The sequence below is a fragment of the Mastigoproctus giganteus genome, chromosome 13, assembly GCF_048544385.1.
Source record: "Mastigoproctus giganteus isolate SK-2022 chromosome 13, ASM4854438v1, whole genome shotgun sequence".
Lineage (NCBI taxonomy): Eukaryota > Metazoa > Arthropoda > Arachnida > Uropygi > Thelyphonidae > Mastigoproctus > Mastigoproctus giganteus.
The window spans coordinates 85,469,869-85,497,570 of NC_143587.1; the positions used below are offsets into that span (position 1 = coordinate 85,469,869).

General features: G+C 37.6%; 1 protein-coding gene across 1 annotated transcript in view; it reads right to left on the bottom strand.

Annotated features, from left to right (window-relative positions):
* The window catches only part of LOC150076231 (uncharacterized), a 120,710-nt gene that overhangs the window by 25,279 nt on the left and 67,729 nt on the right, over positions 1 to 27,702 (bottom strand). Inside the window, exon 3 of the mRNA XM_090387292.1 lies at positions 5,605 to 5,677. Within this exon, the coding sequence (XP_090243418.1) occupies positions 5,605 to 5,677 (73 nt within the window). The remainder of the gene's footprint in view (positions 1 to 5,604; positions 5,678 to 27,702) is intronic.

Here is a 27,702-nt window from a genome sequence, read left to right on the forward strand (position 1 = left end):
TCTAGTTTGGGTAAAACAATGTAACAGAACAGCTTAAATGTTACAGTTTTTTCCTTGACATTTCTTTTTATACTGAAATTTTTATTGGAACCTTGCATAACATATTATTTGATTGGCCAACTTCATTGAACCTTCTCGTTGAGAACAATGACGAGATAATGCACCATTTTTTAAATTAATTTTTTTTTTGATTTATAAGTAAAATGTATATATTTAAATGTAGTTTTTTTATTATTATATTTACTTGACATTTCTATTATTATTATTTTTATTATTATTAATATTGATATCAATATAGAACGTATTGAACATCATAGCTCTGTTATATACTATTAAATGTAGTTTAAATTGTTCTACATAATTTAAACAAGCACTCTTTTTTAATAATTTATTATATAATATCGGTGTAGATACACCATACTTTACCCATAAATTAAACTACTTACGTAGTGTGAAAGGCATAATTTTTAATTGTATCTCACATTGTTTGTTTGTTTGTTATTTGGTTTTTAGGAGCATTAGCAACTAAGGCCATATTGCTCCGGAGATATGCGGTGGTCATTTCCTGACCTTTCCGCATCCTCCGTATTTGGTGGGCACGGGCTCGAACCCCGGTCTAATCAAGGAGCGTGTACTACGCACTGCTGCTCCTGCCCACCTGGCTACGGAGGCGCCATCTCATATTGTGGCTACCTGCACAACAAGATACCAGGTATTGCACTACTTTGAATAAGTAATGCTTCTCTAGTAGAGAAGACTAATGTTATTTATTCTCAGTGGATACCACCACCCAGACGGCACTGTTTCAAAGCTGTTGGTTTATCATCGGTGGATGGGCAGGTACCCAGATAATGCAGACATGCCATCACATCATCAAATCCGTCACAGTTGCAAAGTGGTTCCACAATATGAGAGATGCCATATGGTGTACAGAATGATCTACACCGATATTGTATAGTTAATTTAAACCCATATCATATTATGCCTTGTGCATTTAATCTTCAAATATTAATAATTTATGCAATACAACTTACTACTCATTGAATAGCATTAGTAGAGGCATATGATGCAAGAAAACAAGCTTATACAGCATCACCCCAAAAAAAAAAAAAAAAAACCCTTCCCATTTCATTGATCCATTCATTCCAAATGTTTGCCTAGAATTTATTTAAGCTATCAACTTCCACAACAACAGATGGAAGTCTGTTCCAGCAATCAACTACCCGCTGGCTAAAGGAAAACTTCCGCACATCTATAGGCCGCCGTAGCCTAGTGGTCAGGCGCGCGGGTGCATAAGTACACGTGCCTTGAGTGACCGGGGTTCAAGCCCGTGACTGCTGAATACGGTGCTGTTTCTTGTATTCTGTCTATTTGTGAACTCCTCTGACCGTTTGGTCGTCCCGGAGTATAAACAGAAAATTTATTTATTATTTATTATTCTACACCTCTCTTTCCTCAGTTTGAATCTATGACCCCTCAGATTTGTAATCTGAGCAAATTAAAGGATTAGTCAAAAATTAACAAAGTGCACTCTTTCTGAAAAGGTAATAACTGTCACTTGTATTCTAAAATTAATCCAATTCATATATAAAGTATAATATAATTGCAAACCTGTTCCTTCAGTAGTTCCTGTTCAAGGTCCTAATAAAGGAATGGACTTATGATCATGGGAATATTCAAATCAATTTATGTCTACTTTTCTTTTTGTTTTGGTATTTACTTTTCTTTACTCTTCTTTATATGTTTCATATATTATTATGTTTTTGAGGGAAAATGACAAGCTATTTACTCTTACTTAACTCTTTATCTTCACTCTTACTTAAAACTTTATCTCCTTTCTGAAGTTCAGTAAGATTTATATTACTACTTCATAAGTTATTATTTTTCTACTCTATCCTATGTTGCATCACACATGAATTTAACTTACAAACATCAACAACAACACAGTTCTATATCCAGTGTGAGGCAGTGTTAGGTGGGTCAGAAAACTGCTACCCTGGGGGATACACGGACTGATAGATTAACAGTAGCTGCTGACAGAGGTGAAAGTGATTCTTGCACGGCTTCTATTGGAAGGAGCAACAGCCAGGAAAACAAGGTGCAGGGGATTTCAGAGACTACTGGGAGTCATTGCAGAACAAGTAAATACATGGGCTGTGTTAGGGTAGATAAGAACAGGAACAAGTGCATATGTACTTGGGGCACCAACGTAGCCAGATGGGCAGGAGCAGCACACGCTTCTTGATTAGACTAGCACACTAGCAAGGCTTTTGTGGATTTATTAGATGATTGTTTTCTACAGCAGCATGTTCGGGAGGAAAATTTGGGGGAGTAACTCTTGATCTGATTATCAGTAGTGATTCTTCATGCATTAAGAATCTGCAGATAAAGGAACCAGTAGGTGGCAGTGATCACAGTGAGCTGAAGTGGGATTTACTCAAAGAGGTAACTACCAACAGGGGTAAAGGGAAGGGTTTTTGCTTTCATAAAGGTGACAATGGTGGTCTGAGAGAGTATTTAAATTCTATACGGTGGGACCAACTGATGATGTTGATTCATCAATTGAATGGGTATGAGGTTACTACAACGTTGGTCAAGATTTTTGCAGCTTCGGCAAATCATTTTATTGACTTAATTGTTATACTAAATTAAATTATTTTATATAAGTAGCTTTATAGTTCTAGCCAAGCTCTATGGTTTATTTTGAATTTAGATAGTGATTTTGAAAGTTAATGCTTAGTTTCCGTAGATTTTACGTTCGTAACTTGCCATCATTGTTATACGATACGTAATACCATAAAACTAGACAGCAAAATACATAGCAGTGTATTAGGAATCTGTTAGATTAGTATAGCATTATCAATAAAATTTATTAAATTTCATTGTTAATTGAATTATAATTAAACAGAATCATGACCCAGACTAGAGCAGCAAAGCAGCATTCAGAGAATAGCCAGAGTGCTATAGCTCGCAAGAGAACAGAAGGGGACGATTCTCCCACGCTTCACAGTCTAAAATAATGAGAAATGTTTGCAGACCTGTCTAGAACAGGACATGATCTAGCCAAGGAGGATGTCTTTATGTGTGCTAGGTGCAGAGACTATGACGAAATTAAGCGCCAACTGAGCATTCTGATGGGCGTCTACGAGAGTTTGAGATGTACAGTAAATGCCCTCAAAGAAATTAATATGAGGGGCCCATCAAGCTCTCAACTGCCCAAATCAATGCCAGAGCTCAATCCTGTGCATCAGGCAACACAGCGGCAATTTCCAAGGCAGAATGTGCTGGTCCCACAGGAAGTAGTTATTGTCGATGACTCTATTGTCAGGGAATACAGTATGCAAAAAGGATAGGTGGAACAAGACCAGGGTATGTCTGCCAGGGACAAAAGTTGATGACGTTGTAAATCAGATATCATCTTTTAAGGGCACAAAAGGTGATATTGTTGACACAAATGAACTTAAGAGTAAGAGATCTGCAGATTTACTTAACAGGCACAGGTAAATGCTGAAAAAAAGTCGCCGTAAAAATGCCGAAAAAAAGTCGCCGTAAAAATGCCGAAAAAAACGGAGGGAGTATATGATGAAAGGCTTGTCGATCAATTCGGCCCTGGGGAGACTGTGCATGGGGTAGAATTTTTTTCCAGTGTGGTCTGTGCTTGCTAACAGGAGAGATTGCTTCTAAAGGGATGGGATACACTTAAATAGAATGGTGCAAGAATATTTGCTGATGCTATCGAGGCAGTGTTAGGTGGGTCGGAAAACTACTAGTTTGGGGAGATTCACAGACTAAAAGATTAACGGTAGCCGCAGGCAGAAGCGAAAGTGATTCTTGCACTGCTTCTATTGTAATGAGCAGCAGCCTGGAGAGTGAGTTGCTGGAGATTTCAAGAGCTGCTGGGAGTCATCATGGAACAAGTAAATACCTGGGCTGTGTTAGGGTAACTAAGAGTAAGAACAAGTGCATGAACACTTGCATGCACACTAATGCCTGAAGTATAGTAAATAAAATTGATGAATTTGAAGTGCTGATCAAGACATCAAAGGTAGATATTGTTGGGATATCAGAGACATGGTGTCACACAGATATAAGCAGTGCAGAATTGGAATTTGGGGAGTACAATGTGTACAGAAAGGATAGGAAGGGAGAATAGGAAGGGAGGAGGGGTTATGCTGTTAGTTAAGAAACACACAAAATCTAAGGAAGTGCATCCAGTTGACACAGGTGGATAGTGCAATGTTGAGTCTGTTTGGTGTGACATTAACACTGGGAAAGGGAAAATGAGAGTAGGAGTATGTTATAGGCCTAATGACGTTGATGAGTACAATGAACAGTTGTGCAAAGAAATAGAATGGGCCAGTAAATCAGAATGTCTTGTAATGAGGATTTTAACTTTCTAGATATTGACTGGAATTTGTGGGTTGGTAACTTGCATGCTAGCAAGACTTTTGTGCATTTATTGGAGGATTGTTTTCTACCACAACGTGTTCGAGGGGTAACCAGAGGGAGTAATACCCTTGATCTGATTATCAGCAGTGATGATGAAAGCATAAGGAATTTGCAGATAAAGGAACCACTAGGTGACAGTGATCACAGTGTACTGATGTACGATTAAGAGTAAAGGGAAGGGTTTTTGTTTTCGTAAAGGTGACTACAGAGGTCTCAGACAGTTTTTAAATTCTATAGACTGGGATCAACTGATGACGTAACCAACGGAGAATTCTAAATGGGAAGCCTTCAGGGACTTAATTTTGGAGCTAGTTGGCTTTTCATACCAACTAAGAAATACCGCTCAAGGTTCAGGCCTAAATGGATGTCGGATGAATTAATGAGGCTCGTGTCAGAGAAGAAAAATGCATAGGATGCATATAAATTATCGGGCGACACAGAAGCCTACGACAGATATAAGCTAGTCTGTAATCAAGTCAAAAAAGAGGTTAGGTAGACGAAGGCAGATTACAAGAAATCTTTGGCAAAGGAGGCAAAGCAAAACAGCAAAGAGTTCTGTACTCATGTAAAATCTAGAAGGAGATGAATCAGATTGGTCCACTTAACATAGATGGTTCGACTATTGATGATCTTGCTCAGGTAGCTGATAAACTGAATGAGTATTTTGCATCTACATTCACACAAGAGGAGTTATTCAAGGAGAGGAAAAAAAAATCAACACTTCTCTGTACTTAAAACTGAATTTCAACCAACTAATAATTACACTAAATAACTAACTACACAATATCACACATTATCAATCCTAGTGTGGATCCTTCACCAATGGCTACAAGGAAAAATTGCTGTCTATCTGGAAGACAAGATGGATAGCATCTCTAGTCTATGTCTGGAGGCATAATCTGATTTGTAGAGAGAAATCCAACCTCATGCTGACTCTCAGATGATGCTCTGGTCTGTAGTAGAGCTTCTGATTTGCTGGGATTCTTGAAGTTTATCAACCCTTAGTAACCTATTCTTAGGTAAGTGAATTTTTTTTTTTTAATTGTAATTTATCCATGATTTTAAAACTATTATAATTTAAAAATTGCAATCTACATAATAATTTTATGATAAATAAACTTAAAAACACACACACATACTCATTAGCTCACCCACCTTTTTTAGGGCTTATTACAACGGTTTTTGATGGGCTTGTTACATCTCTTCTTGGTATTGGTTGGCTTACGCCCTTAAGGAAGGAAAAAAACAAGAAAAAAAGATAATTCAAAGCTAATTAAATCATACAAATACAAGGAATTTAAATTGAATTTCTAGAAAAGTCAAGAAAGAAAATGTTATGCTTCATTCTTACAAGCAAAGTGAAATTCAGACAATTCACGAGGAAAATAAATTAAAGAATAATTATAAAATAAAATATAAAATATTTGCAACTTATAATATATTTTATAATGTAATAATAAAGCATCTTATAATACACTTAGGGTGTCCTTTATATACATCATAAATATATTTAACCCCACTGGGAAATCATTATATACTGCTGTTGTTTTTCACTGTTCTGGATAAACAGTAAGTATCACTGTTTATACAGAGTGTGAGTTACATTACTCACAATCTGGAATTGCACCACACTGCTCATTATGGCAGAAAGAATATTCAGGAAGATGTAATCTAGGAATGATCTTCATAGATGCTTAGGAGGGCACTGCTGAAGAAACACTGGCTGTAATTATGGTGAAATTGCGATTTTACTTTTCAATTCTTCAACAGATGTGGATATTCGGTGATAGCAGTTGTAAAACTGCTAGGTTGGGAGGATATACAGACTAGTAGCTTAACTAGAGCTGCAGGCAGAAGTGAAAGCAATTCTTGCATTGCTACTATTGGTACATGCAGTAGCCTGGAAAGCAAAGTGTCTAGGACTTCAGGCCCTGCGGTGGGTCATCATGGAACAAATAAATAGCTGTGTTAGGGTAACTAAGAGTAAGAACACGTACATGCATGCTAGGAGCATTGTAAATAAATCTGATGAATTTTAAGTATTGATTAAGTCATCAAATGCAGAAATTGTAGGAACTGCAGAAACATGGTGTCACTCAGACATAAGTGATGCTGAATTTGAATATGGGGAGAACAACGAATACAGGTTCGATAGACAGGATGGGAGAAGTGAAGGGGTTTCTGCTCTTAGTTAAGAAGCGCATTAAATCTAAGGCAGTGCATCCAGTTTATATAGGTGACGAGTGCAATGTTGAGTCAGTTTAGTGTGATATAAGCACTGGAAAACCAAAAGTGAGAGGAATGTCATCATCATCATCAGCCATTTTCAATCCACTGCAGGATGAAGGCCTCTCCAGCAACTTTCCAGTTCCTTCTGTTTTGAGCACTTGCCATCCACTCACTATCCAAAAACTCATGAATTTCATCTATCCATCTCCGCCTTTGTCTTCCAGGTTTTCTTCTAGCTCCTCTTGGGTACCATTCTGTTATTTTCTTTGTCCATCTCTCATCATGTCTTCGAGCTATGTGTCCTGCCCAAGACCATTTTCGTTTTTTAGTTTTGATAAGAATGTCCTTTACTTGAGTTTGCTGCCTAATCCATGTGATTCTCTTCTTATCTAACAGTCTGATTCCCAATATAATTCGTTCCATTCTTTGCTGTGTAGTTCTCAGCTTCTCTTCCATTCTTTTGGTGAGGGCCCAAGTTTCACTTCCATAAGTCATGGTGGGGAGTATACATTGATTCATTATTTTACGTTTCAGACAAACTGGGATACTGCTCTTCAGTATGTGACTATATTTCCTGAATGCTATCCATCCAAAATTTATTCTTCTCTTGACTTCCAGCCATTTATCATTATTACAGCTAATAACTTGTCCCAGATAAGTATATGACTCCACCTTTTCAATTACTGCTCCTTCAATCCTTATTTCCCTTTCCATGGCATACTTGTTCATCATTACTTTTGTTTTAGCCATATTCACCTTTAGTCCAAAATCCGTACTAACTGTGCATAACTGATTAAGATTTTCCTCTAATTCTTTGGGATCGTGGCTTATGACCACAATGTCATCTGCAAATCGTAAATGGTTTAGGTACTCTCCATTCACATTGACTCCTTTCTGCGACCAGTCTAATCTTCTGAAAGCTTCCTCAAGGGCAGCAGTAAACAGATTCGGAGATATTGTGTCTCCTTGTCGAACTCCTTTCTCGATTTTAAATTTGCTACTGTCTTTGTCTAGTCTAATAAAGGAGGTAGCACTCTCATATATTTTCTTCAAAATCATAATATATGGGGTATCTATGCCTTGTCTTTCCAGTGCCCGAAACATTGCCTTATGCTGTATGGAGTCAAATGCCTTTTCATAATCCACAAATGACAGGCATAATGGTGTTTTATATTCATTTGCTTTCTCCATTAGCTGTGATATTACGTGAAGGTGATCCATAGTTGAGAATCCTGTCCTAAAGCCTGCTTGCTCTTTCAGTTGATTCTCATCAAGTATTCTTTCTAATGATCTTTCTAAATCTGTTAGTAATGACCCTTGTGAACAACTTGTAGATGTGGGATAACAAGCTAATTGGTCTATAATTTCCAATTTCTGATTTATCTCCTTTCTTATGCAGCAAAACTCTGATTGCATTATTCCACTGCTTAGGCGTCACACCTTTTCTAATGCACTTTGTGAAGAGCCTTGCCAGTTTTTGTGTTATGTCTCTTCCTCCCAATTTTTAACAACTCTACAGTAACTTCATCTTCCCCCGGGGCTTTCCGATTCTTCATTTTCTTCAATGCATGTTCTACCTCATCAGGAAGAATATCGGGTATGTCGTATGTGTTGCTACTTTGCAATCCATCTTCCCCACTGCTGGTATCATTCCTTCGCTCCTTGTATAATTCTCTATAGTAGTCTTCTGCTATTTGAATTATGCCTTCTCTGCTGTTTATAAGTACACCATCGCTATTCTTCAGTTTCAGTATCATTTGTCTTTCTGTATTACTGCTCATGGCTGCTGATTTAAATCCTTTGTTTTCCCTTAATGCTTGTTCTTCTTTTCTTGTGTTAAATCTTCTTATGTCCTCTCTGAGTCTCTTTCTAATGGCTTTGCATAACTCTGTATACTCAATTTTCTCCCTGTCAGTGTTTTTCTTGCTCTTCATTTGTCGTCTTTGGTTCATCACGACAAGTGTTTCTTGACTAATTTTTTCTTCTTTGGATTTCTGTTTCCCTATAGGTTTCTTGGGCTTTATCACTTTCAGAAAGTTGTAATATTCCTCGTCGATATCTTGGTCCTGAGCAGTCTGCAGAAGCTCAAACTTGTTTTTAAGTTCCAGTACATACTGCTTTTTCTCCTCCTCTGTTATCTCAAAGCCCTTTGTATTATTTACTCGAGTCAGTTTTTTTCCTTTCCTTTCCTACATCTATATCAAGTGTACATCTTACCATTCTGTGATCACTTCCAACATTTACCTTATTCAGGACGGTAACATCATTCACAATATATCTTCTGTTAGTGAGGATGAAGTCGATTTCATTAGTTGTTAATCCATTTGGACTCTTCCATGTCCACTTTCTGTTCACCCTTTTCTTGAAAAAAGTGTTCATTACTGGCAGTCCTTGAGATGCTGCAAATTCCACCAGTCTTTCACCTCTTTTATTTCTTTCACCAATTCCAAAATTTCCTATAGTTCCTCTTTCTGTGCTGTTTTGCCTTTTTCCAACCTTAGCATTGAAGTCCCCCATAATAATAGTGTAGTGGGTTTTCTGCTCATCTAGAAGACTCTCAATTTCGGTGTACATTTTTTCAACCTCTTCATCATCATGGCTCGATGTTGGTGCATAAATCATTATAATCTTTAGCTTGTACCTCTTAGAAATCTTGAGTATTAGCCTTGACACCCTTGGTGATGTACTTTTGAATTCCAAAATGTTGTTTTTAAAATCTTTATGGACCAGAAACCCAACTCCACCTTCACTCCTTTCACTGTTTGCATTGGTGTACAGCAGATTTCCACTTGATAAACTTATAAGTGATTCATTTCTTCTTCTTGTTTCAGCCAAACTGATGATATTCCAATTCACATTTTCTAATTCTTTTTCCAGCTCTAATATCCTGTCTTCACCGATGAGTGATCGTACGTTATAACAGGCCAAGTTCAGTTTCCGTGCATGGCAGCCTGGTCGTACCCAGAGATTCTTAGCACCCTCTGCTTCCACTCTGATCCTCTCGCTGCCGTAAGAGGGAGAGTGAAAGCTGTTGGGGACTGAGGGCTATTTGTATTGTTGTGCTCTCATGCTGGAGGGTTTGGTCTTTTCCTCTTCATGCTGACCAGGCGTCTTGAAGAGAACCACTCTACACGTTCGTTGCCACCTAAGTGACATAACAGTGCTTACTATCGAGAAGGTGTGCATGAGTGGATTTTAGGGAGGCAGGCCAACCGGACTTCTCCTAAATCTTCTGTAATAGAGAGATATTGGATCCATCAGTGTTTTAGGCTGAGTGTCTGATAACACACAGGATACCTGTTCCCCTCTAAGCCCCTTAGAGGTGAACAGGTATCCTGAGAGGATTGTAATTATTATTAATTAAAAATTAATAATAATTACCTATTTCCATTGTTGTTTTGATAATTACCTTCTTTTATTTTTATAATCAAATTCAGGAAATTGTTTTTTATTCTTTCTGAAAACGTGTTCAAATAGCTGTTTTCCCAGATTACAGATAAGAGCAGACGATGACTTGCGAGTTGAACGTGACTCGGGACGCTAAGCTGCAGGTCTACCGACTTGCTTTGTTGCGGTATCAGTCTGCCTCAAGCTATCGTGCGGTCAGGTTGTATACAGAGTGTTTCTGAGATTTCTGAACTGTGACTTTATTTATTAAATAATTTTGCAATCCTTACAATTTAAATTGGCATCAAGTGATAGAGGAGTTAAAATAAAATGTGAACTTAAATGTGGCACAGAAATTAGAGCTAATTGAGAAATTAGAACAAGGCATCTCATCTCAGTACCATGTGTTTGTAAAATTTATGCGGTAAAAAAAAAAACAAACTGTTTCTGATATCTGTAAATCAAAGGCCAAATTGCAACATAATGTTATATTGTACAGTACTGTATACTGTATTAAAGCTTTTTTTTTACATTAAGAACAATAAAAAATCCCCCCCCCCAGGTTATGTTCGATTTAACATACTTTCGGAATTAACGACACCCCTTCTCCCATATTAGTCCATTAAATCAAGGGTTTACTGTACTGAGACACACGGCAGTGAAGAAATGCATGGGATGCATATAAATTATCAGGTGATACAGAAGCCTATGGTAGGTATAAATCAGTTTATAATCAAGTGACAAAGGAGGATTAGGGAAGCTAAGGGAGATTATGAGAAGTCTGGCCAAAGAAAAACAGCTAACAATTCTATGCTTATATTAACATTAGAAGGAAAGGGTTAAATCACAATGTGCTACTTGATGTCTATTGGTTAACTGTTGATGATCCTCCGAACAAACTGAATAGGTATTTTGCATCTACATTCTCACATTAACAATTCTTTAGGGAAAGAAAGGGATGCCAAAAGTTTATCAAATTCTAATGAGGAGTTAAATGATTTTTTGATAACTGAAAGAGAAGTGGAGGAGAAATTGTTGAAGATAGACATAAAAAGGCACCTGGAATGGATGGAATCTATCCAATTATAATAAGGGAGGCAGCAAAAGAGGTAAGCAAACTCACAGCCATAATTATGAAAGCATCCTTAGATTATGGACTGCAGATGTGCAAATGAACTCCCAATTTATAAAGGAGGATTAAAAGGCAACATGAGTAATTATAGACTTAATAGCTTAAATTCTGTTCCAGGGAAAATAATGGAATCACTGGTTAAAGAAGTAATGCAGGGCCATCTGGACAGGCATGAAATTATACTGCAATAAGAGCATGGATTTGTTAAGGGGTGGTCTTATCTAACTAATCTGAAAGGTTACTATGATGCAGTGACCAAGGAAAATTTTGACATAATAGAATTTCAGGAAGGTGTTTATGTTAAATTTTAACATAATTAGAACATAAAACATAAGAATTACAGGCCGACCGGGCTAGCTGTGTGGGTAAAGTGCCTGCCCGGCAACCCAAAGGTCGCGGGTTCGATTCCCGCATTGGGCTTGGATCAAAGTACTGTAAAAACCTTTGGAGGTGCATTATGGCCACAGAAGCCTATGCGCCAACAACTACCAAAAAAATAAAAAAAATAAGAATTACAAAGGAATATAACTTAACATTAATTAATAATAATGATTTACAAGATTAATAATAATGATTTACATGATAGTTACATAACAGGATAAAGGGTAATGGAATAAAATAATATATCATCAAAAGGAAAGGAATAAAAAGTGAAGAACATGCCTAAATAAACAATTAACTACCATCATGCATTAAGGACAGTTCAGCTTGGGATGTAGCTATAGCTATTGACAGATTCTTCCCTAGTTTGGAGTAGGGCCATCACTTCATTCTTGTAATTCTTTCAGGAAAACTGGATAATATCATAGCCTGTCACTGTCAGGGTTCATTTTGGCATCATTCAGCGTGTTTCTTTATTTAGGATGATCTTCTATACTTGGATTTGTAGCAAATATGTGGTGGTTGAAGTCCAACTGCTGATCCTTATCAGCAGCTATGGATGTACAAAATATCAGCCAGCATGAGCAGCTTCTGGCAATGACTGTGGGTACAGTATAGGGATATGCCAGAAGCAGAGGTTCCATAAATTGGAGTTACATGTGGCTCCCAAGAATTTCTGAAGTGAAGACTTGCTGTTACTCTTATATTAACTACTTTGGGTCTAATTAATCCCTCAACTTTGCTTTTGCTCTATTCGCTACTTGTTATGGTAGACTAGGCCAAGCTTAATCTACCAAACGAGTAACCAGTGAGACCAATATTCTGCAATATAAATCCTCTTGAAGGTTGTTGCATTGCTGTTGTCCATATTTCTGCTTCAAACATGGTTGTGTGTACATGTTTATACATAAGCAGTTTCATAAAAGGTTGCGGCTGTTGTCAATGCAGGCAATCCACTTGAAGAAGTTCAAGTGAATTGCCTGCAATTAGTAGTGAGGACCATGTTGTTGGCATTAGGTATGATGTCAAGATGGCCTGCTACAAATAAAATTAGAACTGCTGAAAAAAGCATTGGATAGTATGTCTTCCTGAAGGGATCCCTTACTTAAAGAGATTGTAATGCACCAGATGATTGAGTTGTGAGTCAGCCTTCACTAGGATTGTTCTCTTCAGCAGTTGACTTGACAGGAACCACAATAGGTCACAGGGAAAATTATAATACATCTTAAGAGAGTAAAGAAGAGATGGAATATTAATTGTATCAAATGCAGGGAGAACACAACACCAAGATTAGCATTAGCAGAGGCATAATGATGCAAGAAAGCAAGCTTATGCAGCATCAGTCAAAAAACAAAAAAAAAAAAAAAAAAAAACCAACTCCCATTTCACCCCTCCGTTCATTCGAAATACCTGCCCAGCTGAGCCTTAAATTTATTTAGGCTATCAACTTCCACAACAAGGGATGGAACTCTGTTCCACCAACCAACTACCCGCTAGCTAAAGGCAAATTTCCACACATCTATCCTACATTTATCTTTGCTCAATTGGAATTTATGCCCTCTCAAGTGGTTATTCTGAGCAAGAGGAAGAATCTCATCGGCATTGAGCATGCTCAAACCATTCAAGGCTTTATACACCTGTATCAGATCACCATGCTGGTGCCTAGTCGCCAGACATTGTAATTTGCAAAACTTAAGCCTTTCTTCATAAGAGCAACCCTTTGTTCCATTCACTAATCTTGTTGCCCTTCTCTGTACTCGTTCCAGGAGCTCTACATCCTTCTTGAAATGAGGCCTCCAGACCTGTATACAGTACTCTAGGTGTGGCCTGACCATCGCCTTATACAATGGAATAATCACCTCCTTATCCCTGCTGGAAAAATTCCTGTATATCATTGACAATACTCCATGAGCTACTCTTGCAGCCCGTCTGCACTGCTCAGACAACTTCATATCTGCCTGCACAATTACCGCCAGGTCCTTTTCATTCTCTACCACTGTCAGTGTAGTACCACAGAGTTGATACGTTGCTCTGGGGTTACTGTTTCCCATACGTAGTACTTTACATTTGTCAATGTTAAACTTCGTTTGACACCTCTCAGCCCATCTGCTCAACCTTTCCAGATCCTGTTGCAGCAGCATAGTGTCAGTAGTGTCCTTAACAACCCTGCCAACCTTTGTATCGTCTGCAAACTTGGACATTAAGCTTGATACCACTCTCTGTCTTCTCCCCCTCAACCATCCCTTTATCCATAGAAGAAATTTGCCTCCAATGCCACACTGCTCCAAGTTGTGCAGCAGACTTCCAGGTGCAACAGTATCAAAAGCCTTTCTAAAACCGAAATATATAATATCAAAGTTATTCCCTGCATCATAGTAATCAATCAAATTGATCACGCAAGATTTTCCCTTAACAAAAGCATGCTGTGTCCGAGCTATAACTAAAGCTTGTCTAGATGATCCCGCAGTGCTTCTTTAAAACAAGATTCACGATATTTCAGAGACTGCTGGGAGTCATTGTGGTACAAGTAAACACATGGGTTGTGTTAGGGTAGCTAAGAATAGAAACAGGTGCATGTATACTTGCGTGTACACCAATGCTAGGAGTTTAGTAAATAAATTTGATGAATTTGAGGTATTGCTCAAAACATCAAAGGCAGATATTGTTGGGATATCAGAGACTTGGTGTCAAACAGATATAAGGAATGCAGAACTGGAATTTGGGGAGTACAACGTCTACAGAAAGGATAGACTGGATAGGAAGGGAGGAGGAGTTATGCTATTAGTTAAGAAATACATAAAATCCAAGGAAGTGAAGCCAGTGGACATCGCAGTGTCGAGTCAGTTTGGTATGACATAAGCATTGGGAGATCAAAATTGAGAGTAGGAGTGTGCTATAGGCCTAATGACTCTGATGAGTATAATAAGAAACTGTACTGGGAAACAGAGTGGGCCAGTAAATCAGAGAGTCTTATAATGGGGGATTTTAATTTCCCAGATATTGACTGGAATTTGGGGGCTGGTCACTCACACACTAGCAAGGCTTTTGTGGATTTATTGGATGATTGTTTTCTACATCAGCATGTTCAGGAGGCAACTAGAGGGAAGAATACTCTTGATTTGATTATCAGCAGTGATTCTTCATGCATTAAGAATCTGCAGATAAATGAACCACTAGGTGGCAGTGATCACAGTGTGCTGAAGTGGGATTTACTCAAAGAGGTAACTACCATTAGGGGTAAAGGGAAGGGTTATTGCTTTCGTAAAGGCGACTACAATGGACTGAGACAGTATTTAAATTCTATACAGTGGGACCAACTGATGATGTTACCAACAGCAAATGCAAAATGGGTAGCATTCAAAGAACTTATCTTGGAAGCTACTAGGCTTTACATACCAACTAAAAAATTTTGTTCAAGGTTTAGGCCTAAATGGATGTCAGATGAACTGCTGAGGCATATGGCAGAGAAGAAACATGCATGGGATACATGCAAATTAACACATGACACAGAAGCCTATGATAGATACAAGTTGATCTGTAACCAAGTTACAAAGGAGGTTAGGCAGGCGAAGGCAGATTACGAGAAATCTTTGGCAAGGGATGCAAAGAAAAACAGCAAAGAGTTCTTTACTTATGTAAACTCTAGAAGGAAGGGGATGAATCAGATTGGTCCACTTGATATCGATGGGTCAACTGTTGATGATCATGCTCAGGTAGCTAACAAACTAAATGAATATTTTGCATCGACATTCACACATGAGGAGTTATTTAGTGAGGGGAAAGCCAGAGGTGTATTCAACTCTAGCAGTAAGCTAGAGAATCTTTTAATAACTGAGAGTAAAGTGGAGGAGAAATTGTTGAAGATAAACACAAGAAAGGCACCCGGGGTGGATGGGATCTATCCAGTTATATTAAAGGAGGCAGCAGAGGAAGTAAGCAAACCCTTAGCCATAGGTACCCACAGACTGGAGATGTGCAAATGTGACTCCAATTCACAAAGGAGGATCGAAGGCTGACACAAGCAATTATAGACCTGTGAGTTTAACTTCTGTTCCAGGAAAATTAATGGAGGCACTAGTTAAAGAAGCACTGCAGGATCATTTAGACAAGACTTCAGTTATAGCTCGGACACAGCATGGTTTTGTTAAGGGGAAGTCTTGCCTGACCAATTTGATTGGATACTATGGTGCAGTCACAAAGGAACTGGATGCAGGAAATAACTTTGATATTATATACTTGGATCTTAGAAAAGCTTTTGATACTGTTGCACATGGAAGACTGCTGCACAAATTGGAGCAGTGTGACACTGGAGGCAAATTGCTGCTGTGGATAAAGGGGTGGCTGAGGGGGAGAAGACAGAGAGTGGTAATCAATGGACACTGCTCATCGTGGACTAATGTTATTAGTGGAGTCCTTCAGGGCTCAGTGTTGGGTCCATTATTGTTTTCTGTATTCATAAATGATATTGATGATGGTATATCAAGCTTAATGTCGAAGTTTGCAGACGATACAAAGGTAGGCAGAGTTGTCAAGGACGCTACTGACACTATGCTGCTGCAACAGGATCTGGAAAGGTTGAGCAGATGGGCTGAGAGGTGGCAAATGAAGTTTAACATTGACAAATGTAAAGTACTACACATGGGAAACAGCAACCCCAGAGCAACGTACCAACTCTGTGGTGCTACACTGATAGTGGTAGAGAATGAAAGGGACCTGGGGGTGGTTGTGCAGACAGATATGAAGTTCTCTGAGCAGTGCAGATGGGCTGCAAGAGTAGCTCATGGTGTATTGTCAATGATATATAGGAATTTTTCTAGCAGGGATAAGGAGGTGATTATTCTCTTGTATAAGGCAATGGTCAGCCCACACCTAGAGTACTGTATTCAGGTCTGGAGGCCTCATTTCAAGAAGGATGTAGAGCTGCTGGAACGAGTACAGAGAAGGGCAACAAGATTAGTGAATGGAACAAAGGGGTGCTCTTACGAAGAAAATCTTAAGCTTTGCAAATTACAGTGTCTGGAGACTAGGCACCAGCGAGGTGATCTGATAGAGGTGTATAAAGCATTGAATGGTTTGAGCATGCTCAATGCCAATGGGATTCTTCTTCTCGCTCAGAATAATCACCTGAGGGGGCATAAATTCAAATTGAGGAGAGACAGATGTAGGATAGACGTGCAGAAATTTGCCTTTAGCCAGCGAGTGGTTGGTTGGTGGAACAGACTTCCATCCCTTGTCGTGGAAGTTGATAGCCTAAATAAAGGCTCAGTTGGACAGGTATTTTGAATGAACAGAGGGGTGAAGTGGAAGCGGTTTTTTTTTTTTTTTTTTTTGGCTGATGCTGCATAAGCTTGCTTTCTTGCATCAAATGCCTCTACTAATGCTAATGCTAACCAGTGCCTCCATTAATTTTCCTGGAACAGAAGTTAAACTCACAGGTCTATAATTACTTGTGTCAGCCTTTGATCCTCTTTGTGAATTGGGATCCCATTTGCACATCTCCAGTCTTTGGGTACCTCCCCTGAGTCCAAAGAAGCTCTCATAATTATGGCTAAGGGTTCGCTTATTTCCTTTTCTGCCTCCTTTAATATAACTGGATAGATCCCATCCACCCCGGGTGCCTTTTTTATGTTTATTCTCAACAATTTCTCCTCCCCTTTCCTCTCAGTTATTACAAAATCATCTAGCTCACTGCCAGAGTTTACTTCATCTCTGGCATTCCCCTTCCTGAATAACTCCTCATGTGTGAATGTAGATGCAAAATACTCGTTTAGTTTGTTAGCCACCTGAGCAGAATCCTCAACTGTTGAACCATCAATATCCAGTGGACCAGTCTGATTCATCCCTTTCCTTCTAGAGTTTACATAGGTAAAGAACTCTTTTCTGTTTTTCTTTGCATCCTTTGCCAATGATTTCTCATAATCTGCCTGTACCTGCCTAATCTCTTTTGTGACTTGGTTACAGACCAGCTTATATCTATCACAGGCTTCGATGTCACCCATTAATTTATATGTATCCCATGCATTTTTCTTCTCTGCCATATGTCTCATTAGTTAATCTGACATCCATTTAGGCCTAAACCTTGAACAATATTTTTTAGTTGGTATGTAAAGCCTAGTAGCTTCTAAGATAAGTTTTTTGAATGCTTCCCATTTTGAATTTACTGTTGGTAACATCATCAGTTGGTCCCACTGTATAGAATTTAAATACTGTCTCAGACCATCGTAGTCGCCTTTACAAAAGTAAAAACCCTTGCCTTTACCCCTGATGGTAGTTACCTCTTTGAGTAAATCCCACTTCAGCACACTATGATCCCTGCCACCTAGTAGTTCCTTTATCTGCAGATTCTTAATGCATGAAGAATCACTACTGATAATCAGATCAAGAGTATTACTACCTCTAGTTGCCTCTCGAACATGCTGATGTAGAAAACAATCATCCGATAAATCCACAAAAGCCTTGCTTGTATGTGAGTGACCAACCCACAAATTCCAGTCAATATCTGGAAAATTAAAATCATCCATTATAAGACTCTCTGATTTACTGGCCCACTATTTCCCTGTACAGTTTCTTATTATACTCATCAGAGTCATTAGGCCTATAGCACGCTCCTACCCTCAATTTTGATCTCCCAATGCTTATGTCACACCAAACTGACTTGAAACTGCACTGTCCAGCGATGTCGACTGGCTTCACTTCCTTGGATTTTATGTGTTTCTTAACTAATAGCATAACCCCTCCTTCCTTCCTATCCTGTCTATCCTTTCTGTAGATGTTGTACTTCCCAAATTCCAGTTCTGCATTCCTTATATCTGTGTGACACCATGTCTCTGATATCCCAACAATATCCACCTTTGATGCTTTGAGCAATACCTCAAATTCATCAAATTTATTTACCAAACTCCTAGCATAAGTGTACACGCAAGTATACATGCATCTGTTCCTATTCTTAGCTACCCTAACACAACCCATGTGTTTACTTTTACCACAGTGACTACCAGCAGTCTCTGAAATATCCTGCATCTTGTTTTCCAGGCTTCTGCTCTTTCCAATGGAAGCAGAGCAAGAATCACTTTCACCTCTGCCAGTAGCTACTGTTAATCTATTAGTCCTTGTATCCCCCCAAGCTAGCAGTTTTCTGACCCATCTAACACTGCCTCGATAGCATCAGAAAATATTCTTGCACCCTTTCTAGTTAAGTGTATCCCATTCCTGTAGAAGCAGTCTCTCCTGTTAACAAGTACACACCAGGCTGAAAAAAATTCTACCCATTGAGCCTTGCAGAGTCTTTCCAGGGACGAATTGATCGACAAGGCTCTCATCATATACTCTCTCCTATCGTGTCTGGGCAGAATTGCAGACACTTTCAAATTCAACCCTAATTCACGGCTTTTTTTCAACAGTGACCTGTGCTTGTTTAAGTATTTCCGCCGGTCTCCTCCTCTTAATATCATTTGTGCCAACGTGTACAACTATATCACCTTTTGTGCCCTTAAAAGATAATATCCGCTCTACAACGTCATCAACCTTTGCCCCTGGCAGACATACCCTGGTCCTGTTCCACCTATCCTTTTTACAAAGCCTGTTCCCCGTTTCCCTGACAATAGAGTCACCAACAACTACTAGTTCCTGTGGGACCAGCGCATTCTGCCTTGGGGGTTGCCGCTGTGTTGCATGATGACCAAGTGCAAACTCTGGCATTGGTGTGGGCAGTTGAGAGCTTGATGTACACTCAATTTAGATCCTTCGAGGGCATCTTCAAGCTCTCATATAGGTCCATAACAATGCTGAGTTGTTGCCTGATTTCCTTACACTCCTTACATTGCGCACGCACACACACACACACACAAAGATATCCCCCATGGCAATATCATGTCCCGTACCCGATTGCTCCAAAAACATCAAGCAAGCAGTGCATTTTAAAAGGCTGTGATTCAGAGGGTAGTTCTCCCTTGAGCCATAGCACTTCCATTAGCTTGAGCCTTTTGCTTTGCTGCTCTGGTCTGAGTCATGATTTCGATTTAATTTTAATATAATTTCTATTTCAGTACAAAATTATAACCCGAAACTTGTATCCCAACACAGTTATAACACTATATATATTTTTCAGTATCAAGTATTATCTACGAATTCCGTTTATATAACTTCCATATCAAGTTATGTATTAATTAATTATGTTACGTTTGTAATCTAAATCGTTATATGTATTTAGTTAAAAAGTACAATTTAATTGACAATGAAGTTTAACAAGATTAATAGATTTTACTGATTAATCGAAAATTTTATATTATATACTATACTATACTAATGCTATGAAGTTCGGGATATAACGTTGTATCGTATAAGAATGGCGGCAAGTTAAGAACGGTAAATCTAAGGACACTTAAGTATTAATTTACTTCCAAATCTTGCTGTGTCAATTCAGAATAAACTAAAGATCCTGACTAGTTCTATAAGCTACTTATAGAAAATAATTTAATATAACAATTGTTCAATAAAACGGCTAAATATGGCTAAAAAACTTCTTGTTCAGCGGAGCTGGAACTTGTAACATGTGAATTTGATACCCTTACCAATACTAAGTAATACCTACATAATCTCTATCTAAGTTAAACTTTAAACTAAGTATCGTAGCTAGGAATATAAAGCTAATCTAGAAAATAAGTCAATATGCCAATTTAAGCTAATAAAACAGAAAAAACTTCTCTATTCCAGGAGCAGTAAAAACTTCGCCTGCACAAGGCTACTCTCGTTCTCGACTTACTATGATAACTTACTATGAGCTCGATCCTTTGTTCCAGTGTCTTAGCATGGCACTGGTAGTTGCAATTAAGTTCATGAAGGTTGATATCCTATACTGGGTAGGGAATCAATGATTTGGGATGTGACTACTGGGAGAAGTGCTATCTCTAGGAGTCATCAGGCTAAAAGAGTAAGAAATCAGCCTAGGTTCCTGAATATTGTGAGTGGACTGTTTTTAGCAAGAGGAATGACTAAACAGTAATTCCAACTGGGTGGGAAATGTTACGTTTTCAAGATTCAATTTAATATCTAAGTAAGAACAACCAGAATGAATCCAGAAATTTAAGAATGAACCAAAGTACTCCATCAAGTCCAAATGCTAGCAGAACGTTTACTGCCTTTGGGAGTTCTTGTATGTGATCCTGGTAATAGTGAGAGGATATGGTATAGTCTTCGCATACTGAGGAAGGACTGAATAAAGTTGGGGTGATATAGAAAACCTGGCACACTATGGCCACAGATGCCGATGCACCTAATAAATCCTCAAACAAACAACAATATAGAAAACCTCGCAATGAAGTCCAATCCATAACTCATAATTGTTGTTTTCATTTTGTTGCAAAGGGGTTTTCCTATGGAACTGTTAGCCTTCTCCAAGTGTCCACTTGGAGAAGGCTAACAGTTTTTGTAGATGGTTGCTAATGGGCAATAATTTTTCCTCCTGAATTGTGCCCATGCTCTTTAATAGTCAATTCTATCATGAGTAGAGCCAGACTGCTTCTCACGAAATGCTTAAACAATTTCTGAAGGTCACCAGGTTTTCAATTAGGCAAATAGTAACTGCTTTAGTTGAATTTGCAAAATCTGCAGAGTTTGGCATACTGGTAAGTATTTCAATAGCAACTGCTAGGGGTGCAGATGTTGAGGTCATCCCATGGCATGACAGAAATGTATGATATTTACCAGGATCAAGGAATTCTGTTTCAGTGATTCTCTTCACTGTTCTATTAACAGGAACATTGAAGTTTGGCTACAGGAGGGTGATGTAGAGGCTGACAGAGCAGCAGAACATGTACTGGGACATGTCATGGGCTCTGCAGGATAATAACAAAAACACAAGTTTCTCTACAGGAAGCTTACCAAGTTCCCTGGTAGGCTTGCTATAGAGGTTAAAATTTCTGTTGAAATTTTAACCTCTGCTGAAATGGTTGTTTTCAGCCTTTTCAGCAGAGGTATGAAGAGTATTATTTATTCAGTTGATGTTATATTTTAATTGAATAGTCAGATTAGAATGGGTATATACTAAGACAGAATTTAACTCTATGATGACCAAGATAGCTCTGGCTAAATTTGTGCTGAGGTAAGGTATATATAAAGGAGCAATGCAGTTAAAATATATGCTTGCAGTTAAAAAATATGGTAGCTCCTCCAATTCTGCAACTCTTTCTAGAAGTGTTGAAGCTGTTATTCAGCATTAGCCATACTTCAGGAAGAGAGAGTATATCAATGGATTGTGCAAAAAACAATTCAAGAAGAGTACTAATTATAATCTACAGAAATTAGTGTAATGTCAAAAAGTATCATTTGTTTTCTCAATCTTCAACCAATAATTAAAAAAAAAAGGAAAAAAAAAGAGATCAGTTCAAGTGACTTGAGCTGGTTCCTCAGCAATCTCACAATTTGGAATGTAAAATCACAGGAATATCAAAATGATTTCATTCCCCAGAATGGTTTATAGGACTTGTGTTGGCCTCTCATGGCAGTTATTATTCTAGTGGGTGTTACAGGGTGATTATGACTGGTATTTGGATATTCCCTTTTCATTTTTCATATTATAAAAGCCAGGAGCTTCAGACTGACTATGTTGCATGTTATGCATTTGGGCTCACTGTACAGCAGGGATATAGTGGTTTCATGCGAGACTGCAAGAGGTTAATGTGGAATGTGAGTGATTAAAGGCAGTCAGCCATCGATCATGGATGGCTGACTTGGCATTAGTGCATGGGTGCACATAGCATTAGGGTGACTTATGTACAAGTTAGTAATGGATGAATTATAACCTGGCCAGTCAGATCTAGGTTCAAACCGGTCAGGATCAAAGGATGCATATCCTGTTAAAATGTTACAAGAACATTAAACATGGAAGGATGTAAAACTGATGCTTTTTGTTTGGAGTTTGTCTCTTTTCCTCTCTAGTGACTTTGGCTACAGAGCTCAGGGATGATGTGGGGGAGGCAAGCTTCAAGATGAACAAGCTGTTTGGTTGGGGGGGGGGGGGAAATTATTCTTTCTTTAGATATATATTTTGCAGGGTAAAGTTTTGATACTGTTGCAGTTCCTATTCACAATCTCCATTTCACTGTACTTCTTTTTAATAGGATCTGCAAGTTGGTGGCAGGGGAGTGATGGGAATAGTATTAGCATTAGAATTAGTAGAAGCATATATATACAAGAAAGCAGGCTTATATAGCATCAGTCAAAAAAAACCCCTCCCATTTCACCCATCCATTCAGCCCAAATGTTTGTCTAGTTCTGTCTTGAACTTATTTAAAAGTTTTTGACCTCCAGTACAACAGATGAAGCACTGAGCTAGCTCAAACCATTGAGGCTTTATTACACATATTCATCATATAGTAGTGCGGTTGCTTCTATGCTTTTTTTTTTTTTTTTTTTAAAGTACAGGCACTCCCTGGCGTACATAATACTTGACTTATGGAAATTCAACTTTACGTAAGTTTCTGCCAGCCAGTGCAAATTTAACCTAACCTAAAAAATCATGGAAATGTATTTTGCATCCTGTAGGAATAAATGGAAGGTTTCTAAAATGGGAGGTATCATGAAAATATCGTAATATGAACTCAATAATACAATGTTTTTTTTGGTAATTTGTTCCAAGACCTCGGAAGTTGAAATTTTTACTATATAACTAAGCTATTTATCTCACTAAAATGTCACTTTTATAAAGGAAATTGCACTACACTTTCATCGTTATCATATGTTCTGTTATAAGAATCAATTTTGAACGCCTTTGTGACATTTTTCTAAAACACATTTCTGGAGGTCACTACCATAAAACAATTTGCACTTTCTGGTTTATTGGGCTTTTCGGTTAGTGTAATCTATTATAAATAGGTAGTAAACTCGATCTTATTCCATTTGTGATAATGTCGATAACTGGAATTCTGTGGATTTTTATGTTATGGTATTATGGTGAAATGAGTTCCCCTTCACTGAAATTTTAAATCATATAAAAAACAAATAAATTTTCAGAATCATCTCTTCATTCCTTTTTACTTATTACAATGGTGAAGGGAAAGGAATCAATGGAAAATGCAAGTGCTGGCAGTGCTAGGAAATGAAACAAAATTGATTTTGAAATGAAGATGATTAATTAATTGGGACAGCATGCCGTTTAACCGGGGCAGGAGACCGCAGCACTGGAGATTACCCCACGATTGTCTCCGACGGTACCACGTGGTTGGGTTGAAATTCTGGAGGTCACAACCATAAAACAATAAAAACAATTAGTAGTCACCTGTTTATTGAGCTTTTCTGTTAGTGAAATCTATCATAAATGGACAGTAAACTCGATCTTATTGAATTTGCGATAATACCGGCAGCTGAAATTCTGTGGGTTATTATGGTGAAATGTGTTTACACTTCCATGAATCTTCAATCATATAAAAAAATTAATTTTCAGCTCTTCTCTTCATTCCTATTTTTAAAGCTTTGTAATTCGTTAATCCATTCTCACTTGCGCATATTGTGTTACTTGCAATTTGTGTGTGCTGTGTTCTTTGTTATTGATTGCTTATCTTTTTACTGTTTTAAATTTTAACCCCCACCCACAAATGTCAGTGAACAGAAATGTCAACTAGTTCGTATGTACATATTACAGTACGTATTAATTATTCCGATTATCACGTATATTCTTCCGATTTTCACGTATCATTTAATTTTTTTAATTGGTAAGGTAATAATGGGTAGATTTGTGCTTAATATATCTTTGCTTTTATAGCCTGTGGATAATATTCCTCCTATTTTCGCTAATTAGAATTGCTGTTTAATAGAATTAAAATTCAATTCACAAACGTGATTACAATGACCAGCACTTACTGCACATCGTATAGTGAACGGTACTTTACTATGTTGAGTTAATCGTAACGTGATTTGATTGTACGGTGAACCAATTGTAAAGCGGGGGGGGGGGGGGTTACATTATATTTTTAACTATTTATGTGAAACTTCGGATAATTGGGGCAGCCGCTTAATTGGGCCAAAATGCACTAGTCCCGATGTGTCCCAAATAACCGGAATGGACTGTATAAGCTAATCACTTTGAAATTTCATAAACAATGCTACCATTCAACACATTTCCCCCTTCATTTTACTGAGGTGCTACATAAGGAAGCTCTTTTCACCACCACACCGATTAGAGATTCTCTACTTCTGTCTCTGGACTAAGGATAATACCTATTCAGTTACCTCTAGAGATACATCTTCTAAGGAAAAACAGAATCTCCTAATACTCAGGACTTCTGAAAAGTGAAAGTTAGACACCAGTCAAAAAATGAAGGATACTGTAACTCACAGGTTCTCAAACTGCAATGCCTTGAGGAGGCACTATGATTTACCAGGGGCATCGTGGATGATGTAATAGTTTATGTAAGATTTTCATGGCAAATATTAAAAATGTATTAAGAATGATTTTTTTACTATTAGATATCTACTACTTATTTGATCTGTATTATTAATGTAAATAATTATAGAAAATATTTTGGATATTTTTGACAAAGAGAATGCAGCATGTTCCCTTTTTGTCATTGTCTTTATATGAATTTTGGTGTTTAACAAAACACAAATACCTGGAATGTAGCAATGAAGCTTTGCAAATACTAGTGTCATTTGCAAGTTCTTACCTTGTGAAGTTGGATTTTCGGCATTGGCAGTCATTAAATCTAAGCACAGATCAAAATTAAATGTTGAAAAAGAAATAGTGTCGCCATTTCAAAAATGATGCCTAGTTTTGATGAATTATGCAATAAAAAGCAAGCACAAACATCACATTAATGTTTTTTAAGAATAAAATAATATCCCAATAATTATTTTATATATTAATAATTATTGTATTAACATATTAAAAATAAGAAATTGCACAATTATAGATATTTTACTTCAAGAGAGGCACCGAGAAAATTTTACAGGTCAAGGGAGGAGTGGGCTCAAAGTTTGAGAACTGCTGCTGTAACTAATACTTTAAAATGTGAATATAAAGATGGAAGAATAGAATCTCTTCATATAAAAGGGGTCATAACTGAGACTGCTTCTCAGATCTTGAAAGGATCTTTAAAATGTGAATATGAAGATAGAAGAATAAAATCTATTCACATAAAAGGGGTCATAACTGAGATTGCGCTCAGATCTTGAAAGGACAGCTTCTGCTTCTTTTTCAAATGTAAGCATTCAAAATAACTTTGATTATTTATGATATTCCAAAAGAGCAGACAAAAGATGACACTGTTAATGGTCTTTTTCATAAAAACCTTCAAGATTATGGTTATCCCCACAAAGCAGCTCAAGAAACAACTTTCTCTTTCAACAGTAACAAAACCTAAGACAACTGTAAACTGGGTTATAGATTTCTAAATTTTTTTCTAAAATTTCCAATGTTTTTTAAGTACCTACAGTGCACCTACAGAATATATTTAGGTTAATATTCATAAATTCCAGAATTTTACTATTGCAACTGAGTTTTACCAGTGCCTTGGCTATGGTCACACAACACAGCACTTACAAGTTGTCTTCTTATGAGCATAACACACTTTGGGAGGCCCTATTTATGCAGACTGTCTACATAAGGAGGATTCTCATAAATGTGTTCCTGTAAACAAAGCAGATGGGATTTTATTCATTCTATTAAAGGAATTTAATGTCTGGAATATCTGAGCACTAGAACAAATACACATGCATATTTAACATCATTACTACATCTTCTTCTAGTCACATAACTAGAAGAAGTAGTTATGTGACTAGAAGAAGAAGATGTTTATGGCCACCAACAAATTCCTCCAAGTGCATTGCTCATGTGCTCTACGAGTGGCATCGCAAGATGTCATGCCCAGAAGTTCACTGATGCCACCCTTGCACCTAGTTGAAAGTCTTCCTCTCACCACCTTCCCTCAATTTTTCCTTCCATTATATTCTTCAATAGAAAGTTTTCACTACTTACTATGTGTCCAAAAAACTTGAGTTTTCTTCTGTTGATGATATGAAGAATTTTAGGCCTGCCAATTTTATTTAATACCACTCATTTGTTCTTTGATCCAGGTAAGAAATATGCAATATTCTTCAGTAACACCACATTTCAAAGGCCTCAATTTTCTTCCTGTCAACTCTTTTCAGATTCCATCCTTCACATCCATAAGTGGCAACTGGAAAAATTAATGAATCAAATGATTCCCAGTTTCGTTTTTAAGGGCAGATCTTGATCTCTCCATAATTTTGTCAGATCAGTGACCAATGTTTTAGCAATTGCCTGTCATCTCTTTACATCATTTGAGCAGTCACCATTTTTATTTATTCTTGACCCTAAGTAATCAAATTCATCAACTTCTTTGATATCTTGCCCATTAATCTTCACTTTACTGGAACTGAGATTATCACCAATCACCATAATTTTAGTTTTACACACATTCAGAACTCATCTTAAAGGAATTCTCCTCAGAGTTTCTTTAAGATGATACTTGGAACTGCAAATTAGCACAGTATAATCTGCATAACAAAGGTTGTTTATCTTATATAAAATATAAGATAAATTAATGCAGCCTTACCTATAAACACACTGCAGATCTCCTCAAAACACATTAGTCTCCATCTTAATCAACATCTTACAGATTAATGTGGACGATTTATTTGTTTTAGGATTTTATGGCGCATTAGCATCTATGGCTATAATGCGCCAAGTCAAAAAGATGTAAAATATAAAACTATAATATTACAATTGTTTATATATTACAGTAATACCCCGACTTACGCTACCCCGACTTACGCGAACTCGGAGTTACGCGGTTCTTGATTTTTTTGTTTGGCAACGCTGCCGCCCACTATCTTCAAGGTCGTTTTTCATATGTTATCGATATACGGTGCGACGGCGGAGATTGAGAGCGAAAGATGAACAAAATTCAACTTTGCTGCTTTTATGTTTTTTATATCAGTGAAGGGGAAACACATTTCACCATAATAACGTAAAAACCAACACAATTCCAGCTATCGGTATAATCGCAAATGCAATTAGATCGAGTTTACTACCAGTTTATAACAGATTTCACTAGCAGAAACGCAACTGGATTTTTATTGTTTTATGGTAGTAACCCCTAGAAATGTGA